The 7,757-nt window shown below is 40.0% G+C and overlaps 1 protein-coding gene across 1 annotated transcript; it reads left to right on the top strand.

Moving 5' to 3' along the window:
• The first annotated feature begins 6,637 nt into the window (after positions 1–6,637).
• LOC311593715 (superoxide dismutase [Cu-Zn]-like) lies at positions 6,638–7,319 on the top strand. The gene has a single exon (XM_084775167.1). It carries the CDS (start codon positions 6,738–6,740, stop codon positions 7,200–7,202), a length of 465 nt encoding a protein of 154 aa, XP_084631293.1. The 5' UTR covers positions 6,638–6,737; the 3' UTR covers positions 7,203–7,319.
• Positions 7,320–7,757: the final 438 nt, after the last annotated feature.

The raw sequence follows: 7,757 nt of genomic DNA, 5'->3' as shown, positions 1-7,757 counted from the left end.
TTTAGAACAAGCATTTTATGAACTGAAATCTCCCAGCAGCTTGCCTGGATTTTTTAAAAGGTGAATTCTGAAACTAAAACTCAGGCTCTCCTGCTTGCATGGAGCCACCGCCTTAACCTCATCACCTTTTACTACTGCTGCTGCTGCTGCTGCTTCTGCTGCTGCTACTACTACTACTACTACTATTATTATTATTATTAATTCATATTACACCCCAATTGTAATCCCCTCACTCTTATCTTCCTCTTCCCATCCTTCCTCCCCTTTCTGCTCTATTCCCCTCCCTAGACCTCTGATACGTGGGGTCCTCCTCCCGAACCTTCTGACCACAGCCCATCAGGTCTCATCTGGGTAGCCTGCATCTGATTCCTCTGTGTTCCCACAGGGCCTTTCCACCAGGGTCAGTGATCAAATCTTGGGCACCAGAGTGCATGTTAGAGGCAGTCCTCCACTGCTCCCCTGCCCCATGTGGAGAATGAGCTGTCCATTGGCTACATCTGAACAGGGCTTCTAGGTCCTCTACTTCCACTGACCTTAGTTGGTGGATTAGTTTGAGCAGGCAGCCCGGGTCCAGATCCAACAGCCTTGATAATCTCTTTGTGGTGCTCCTGACAATGCACCCCTCCCTACTTCCATCCCATCCCCCAAGTCTTCCACTTGTTTTTTTCAAATATTTTATATTGTTTGTGGCTATCGTGAAGGGTGTAGTTCTCAGTTTCTTCCTCTGCATGACTGCCATTTGTATAAAGGAAGGCTACTGACTTTTTGGGGGTTAATTTTGTATCCAGCCAATTTGCTGAAGGTGTTCATCAGCTGTAGGAGTTCACTAGTAGAATTTGGGGAACACTTATGTACACTATCATATCATCTGCAAATAGGGATAATTTGACTTCCTCCTTTCCCATTTGGATCCCCATGATCTCCTTTTGCTGTCTTATTGCTCTGGCTAGAGCTTCAAGAGCTATATTGAAGAGATATGGAGAGAGTGGGCAGCATTGTCTGGTCCCCGATTTTAGAGGAATTTCCTTCAGTATCTCGCCATTTAATTTGTTGTTGGCTATTAGCTTGCTGTATATAGCCTTTATTATGTTTAGGTATGTGCCTTGAATTCCCATTCTCTCCAAAACTTTACACATGAATGGGTGTTGGATTTTGTCAAATGCTTCCTCTGCATCTAAGGACATGATCATGTGGTTTTTTCTTTCAGTTTGTTTATATGGTGGATTACATTAATGGGATTTCCATACATTAAACCATCCCTGCATGCCTGGTCATCTGGTCATGGTGACTGATATATTTGATATGTTCTTATATTCATTTTGCAAGTATTTTCTTGAGTATTTTTGCATCAATGTTCATAAGAGAAATTAGTCTGAAATTCTCTTTTTTTGTTGTGTCTTTGTGGGGTTTAGGTATCATCGTGACTGTGACCTCATAGAATGAATTTGGTAATATTCCATCTGTTTCTTTCCTTAGGAGTAGCTTGAAGAGTATCGGTATTAGCTCTTCTTTGAAGGTCTGGTAGACTTCTGCACTGAAACCATATGGCCCTGGGCTTTTTTTTGGTTGGGAGACTATCAAGGATTGCTTCTATTTCTATAGGATAAATAGGACTGTTTAATTTGCTTATCTGATCTTGATTCAATTTTGGCAAGTGGACTCGATCAAGAAAATTATTCATTTCTGTTAGATTTTCAAATTTTGTGGCATATATGCCTTTAAAGTAGGATCTTATGATTCTTTGTATTTCTTCAATATCAGTTCTTATGTTTCCCTTTTCATTTCTGATTTTGTTGATTTGGATAGCGTCTCTCTGTCTTTTAGTTAGTTTGGCTAATGGCTTGTCTATCTTATTGATTTTCTCAAAGAAGCAAATCCTGGTTTGGTTGATTCTTTGAATAGTTCTATTTGTTTCTAATTTATTGATTTAAGCCCTGCATTTGATTATTTCCAGATGTCTACTCCTCTTGGGTGTTTCTGCTTCTTTTTTTCTAGGGCTTCCAGATGTGTCATTAAGTTGCTTATGTGGGATGTTTCCAATTTCTTTTTAAAGGCACTTAGTGCTATCAATTTTCCTCTTAGCATTGCTTTCAGTGTGTCCCACAAATTTGGATATGGTGTTCCTTCATTTTCATTGAATTTCAGGAGGTCCTTAATTTCTTCCTTGACCCAGGTGTCATTAAGTAGAGAGTTGATTAGTTTCCATATGTGTGTAGGCTTCTTGTTATTTCTGTTGTTGTTGAAGTCCAGCCTTAGACCATGGTGATCTGATAGGATACAAGGTATTATTTCAATCTTCTTGTATCTGTTGAGGCTTGGTTTGTGACCTATTATGTGATCAACTTTGGAGAAAGTTCCATGGGGTGGTGAGAAGAAGTTATAATCCTTTGTGTTTGGGTGAAAAGTTCTGTAAACATCTCTTAGATCCATTTGATTCATGATGTTGGTTAATGATGTTATGTCTTGGCTTGGTTTCTGTTTTCAGTAACCTATCCTTCAGTGAAAGTGGGGTATTGAAGTCTCCCACTATTAATGTGTGGAGATCAGTGTGTGGATTAAGCTTTGTTAATAGTTCTTTTACAAATGTGGGTGCCCTTGTATTTGGAGCATAGATGTTCAGAATTGTGATGTCATCTTGGTTGATTTTTACCTTTGATGACTATGAAGTGTCCTTCCTCATCCCTTTTGATTAATTTTGGTTGAAAATCTATTTTATTACGTATTAAATTGGCTACATCAGCTTGCTTCTTGTGACCATTAGCCTGGAATATTTTTTCCAGCATTTCACCCTGAGGTAATGTCTGTCCTTGTGGGTGAGATGTGTTTCTTGAATGCAGAAAAATGTTGGATCTTGTTTATGCATCCATTCAGTTAGTCTGTATCTTTTTATTAGAGAATTGAGACCACTGATGTTGAGAGATATTAATAACAAGTGACTGTTAAGTCCCTTAATTTTAGTATTGGTAACAGTGGAGAATGTGTGTGGTTGTGTTTTTGTGATGGTGTAGTTATCTATTTCCTGTGCAGTTTTTGGTTGTGGCTTGTCCCTTTGAGGTGGAGTTTTCCTTCTAGTAACTTCTGTAAAGCCAGATTTGTGGAAAAGAACTGTTTGAATTTGTTTTTGTCATGGAATATTTTGTGTCTTTGTCAATGATTATTGATAGTTTCACTGAGTATAGTAGTCTGGCCTAGTATCTGTGCAGGGCCTGCAAGAGGCTACAAGCGGAGGTGAAAGACAGAGAGCAGAGACCAGCGCCTTGGCTCAGCGGTGGACTGCAAACAGCAGGGAGAAACAGACAGACCAATGGAGAGTAGTGGCTACCAGCTGGACTGCTCAGCCCAGCAAAACATGTGCGAGAACGAGTGGGCCACTTTCTAAAACACAGGCTTGGGGGCTTTCCAGTCTAAACCATTGAGAAAGAAAAAGAAAGCCCTCCCCATTCCCCTCACCAACCTGGCTGGTATTCCCATGGGGTTGGGAATCTAAAACTCTAAGAACACTGGACTCTTTAGAGATCTGGAACAGAGTGACCCTCTTACAGAACAAAGGATTAACAAAACAGAAGCCTCACAGCATCTAACACCCAAACACTAAATCTGTAGAATAAAGAGAAGATAATAAAGGCAGCAAGGGAGAAAGGCCAAATAATATATAAAAGCAGATCTATCAGAATTACAGCTGACTTTTCAACAGAGACTGTGAAAGCCAGAAGGGCCTGGACTGAGGTCATGCAGACTCTAAGGGACCACAGATGCTAACCTAGACTACTATATCCAGCAAAACTTTCAGTCACCATAGATGGAGAAAACAAGGTATTCCATGACAAAACCAAATTTAATCAGTTTCTAAACACCAACCCAGATCTTCAGAAAGTAGTAGAAGGAACACATCATCACAACAAGGTCAACTACACCCAAGAAAATGCAGCATACAAATAATCACACATCAGAAAAACCAAAACAGACACTGCCATACACAATCACTGCTAACTCCACAATAAAAGGATCCAATAACCATTAGTCACTAATATCTCTCAACATCAATACCCTCAACTCCCCAGTAAAAAGGCACAGGCTAACAAAATTGGTATAAAAACATCAATATGCTTCAAGAAACACATCTCAAGAACAAAGATAGACATTACCTGAAAGCAAAGGGCTGGAAAAAATTTCCAAGCAAATGGGCTCAGGAAGCAAGCAGGAGTAGTCATTCTAATATTTGATAAAGTAGACTTTCAATTAAAATTGATCAAGAAAGATTGAGAAGGACACTTTGTCCTAATCAAAGGAAAAATCCACCAAGAGGACATCACTAACCTGAATATCTATAGCCCAAATATTAGAGCACCTGCATTTGTAAAAGAAATACTTTTAAAGTTTAAATCATTCATCAATCCCAACACAATAATAGTAGGAGACCTCAACATCCCACTTTCACCAATGGACAGATCCTCAAGGCAGAAATTAAGTAGAGAAATAATCAAGATAACAGAAGTCATGAATCAAATGGACCTAACAGACTGATACAACTTTTTACTCAAATAGAAAAGAATATACCTTCTTCTCTGTGTCCTTCTCCAAAATAGACCATATAACTGATCACAAAACAAGCCTCAATAGATACCAAAAAATTCAAATAATCCCCTGCATTTTATCAGACCACCATGGTCTAAAGCTGAGCATCAACAACACTAGAATTAACAAAAAACCTACAAACACATGGAAACTGAACAATCTTCTACTCAATGACAACTGGGTCAAAGATGAAATAAAGAAGGAAATCAAAGACTTGCTAGAGTTCAATGAAAATGAAGGCACAACATATCCAAACCTTTGGAACACAATGAAAGCAGTGCTAAGAGGAAAGTTCATAGCACTAGGTGCCTTCATAAAGAAATTGGAAACATTGCATACAAGCAACTTAATGGAACACTTGAAAGCTCTAGAAAAAAATCAGACACACCCAAGAGGAGTAGATTGTTGGAAATAATCAAACTCAGGGATGAAATCAATAAATTAGAAACAAAGAAAACAATTCAAAGAATCAACAAAACCAAGAGCTGGGTCTTTGAGAAAATCAACAATATAGACAAACCCTTAGCCAAACTGAATAAAACACGAAGGGAGAGTACCCAAATTAACAAAAATCAGAAATGAAAAGGGAGAAATAACAATGGATACCAAAGAAAAAAATCATTAGATCTTGCTTCAAAAGCCTATATGCCACAAAATTTGAAAATCTAAAGGATACAGACAAGTTCCTATATAAATTCCACTTTGCAAAGTTGAATCAAGATCAGGTAAACAAATTAAACAGCTCTATAACCCCTAATGAAATAAAAGCAGTCATCAAAAGTCTCCTAGCCATAAAGAGCCCTGGGCCAGATGGATTCAGCGCAGAATTCTACCAGACCTTCAAAGAAGAACTAATACCAATACTCCTCAAACTATTCCACAAAATAGAAACAGAAGGAACTCTACCAGACTCATTCTATGAAGCCACAATCACCTTAATACCTAAGCCACACAAAGACCCAAAAAAGAAGGAGAACTTTAGACCAATCTCCCTTATGAACATAGATGCAAAAATACTCAGTAAAATTCTGGCAAACTGAATCCAAGATCACATAAAAAATCTCATCCATCATGATCAAGTAGGTTTCATACCAGGCATACAGGGGTGGTTCAATATAAGGAAATTCATCAATGTAATTAACCATATTAACAAACTGAAGGAAAAGAACCAGAGGATCATCTCTTTAGATGTGGTAAAAAGCATGCAATAAAATCTAACACCCTTTTATGTTAAGACTCTTAGAGAGATCGGGGATGCAAGGCACAAACCGAAACATAATAAGGGCAATATATAGCAAGCATATAGCCAACATCAAGCTAAATGAGAGAAACTTAAGTCAATCCCACTGAAATCAGGGACACAACAAGGATGCCCACTCTGGCACTTTCTCAGAAAATTGTGAATAGCTCTACACCAGGACACAGCTATATCACTCCTTGGCATATATCCAAAAGATGCTCCACCATACAAGAAAGACATTTGCACAGCTATGTTCATAGCAGCCTAATTCGTAATAGCCAGAACCCGGAAACAATCGAGATGTCCCTCAACTGGAGAATGGATAAAGAAACTGTGGTACATCTACACAATGGAATACTATTCAATTATTAAAGACAAGAAAATCTTGAATTTTGCAGCCAAATGGATGGAATTAGAAATGATCATTCTAATTAAGATAACCCAGACCCAAAAAGGCACTTATATGTGGATTTTAACACAACATAGACATCCTTGGAGAGACTCCACCCAGCAAGGGATAGGCACAGTTACAGAGATTCGAAGCTGGACACTGGACAAAATCGAGAGTCTGGGTGGTCCTATCAGGCCACAGAGGAAGAGGTCATATGTAGTACAGGGGACACTAGATAAACTAAGGTAGGACATTAGGGAAGAGGGGCTCTCCTTTCTAAGGACTAGGGGAGGGAAGGAAAGGGGATGAGAGAAGGATGGGATCGGGAGTTGATGAGGGAGGGAGTAGAATAGGACGGGGATGAAGGAGAGAGCTACAATTGGGATGTAAAGAACTTGAAACTGCAGTACAAGAAAGTAACTTATGGGTTTGCGCCTGCGTTTCTTGCGGTGTCTTCCTGCGTCGTTTGCTTTCTTCTCATCGCCCTCCTCCAGGCTCCGGAGGCCGCGCCCGCGCGTGTCCCGGCGAAGCATGGCAATGAAGGCTGTGTGCGTGCTGAAGGACGACGGTCTGGTGCAGGGCACCATCCACTTCAAGCAGAAGGCAAGTGGTGAACCAGTTGTGGTGTCAGGACAAATTACAGGATTGACTGAAGGCCAGCATGGGTTCCACGTCCATCAGTTTGGGGATAATACACAAGGGTGTACCAGTGCAGGACCTCATTTTAATCCTCACTCCAAGAAACATGGCGGACCAGCAGATCAAGAGAGGCATGTTGGAGACCTGGGCAATGTGATTGCTGGAAAGGATGGGGTGGCCAATGTGTCTATTGAAGATTGTGAGATCTCACTCTCAGGAGAGCATTCCATTATTGGCCGCACAATGGTGGTCCATGAGAAACAAGATGACTTGGGCAAAGGTGGAAATGATGAAAGTACAAAGACTGGAAATGCTGGAAGCCGCTTGGCTTGTGGTGTGATTGGGATTGCCCAGTAAACAAACATTCCCTGTGTGGTGTGAGTCTCAAACTCATTTGCTATCCTGCTAAACTGTAGGAAAAAAAAAACCACCATTAAACTATCTTAACAGTAAAAAAAAAGAAAAGAAAAGAAAGTAACTTATATTCCTAATCCGACTACATGGTACATGGGAACAGCTCTGAGACTGGCAGAGATATGAATGTAAAGGCATAGAGAGGCCTCATGTTGGCCACAGATTCTCTGTGACTTAGTATTAGAGCCCACTCTTAGAATACCATGAAGGAAGATTTGCAGACATCTTATGTCAACTCATACAATGAGGAGAACACTAGTTTTAATTGTTCTGTGCATCCCACACATGACATACAATTATACTGTACAATGATACAATTATAATGCTTGTAAGAAATCATGTTTCAGAACAAAATAACAAGACACTGATGCTGAATCAGACCTGATAGGAGTCATTCCTCTCAGCATGATGGACGCTGACATCCTGCATCCTCCTAGCTTCAGCCCTGGATGACTCTGTTGCTGTTACCCATCAGATTTGGACAGCTTCCCAGACAAC

This window comes from Acomys minous (genome assembly GCF_964271855.1).
Source record: "Acomys minous genome assembly, chromosome: 1".
NCBI classification, from domain to species: Eukaryota; Metazoa; Chordata; class Mammalia; order Rodentia; family Muridae; genus Acomys; species Acomys minous.
This window is presented reverse-complemented; position numbering and strand designations above follow the sequence as displayed.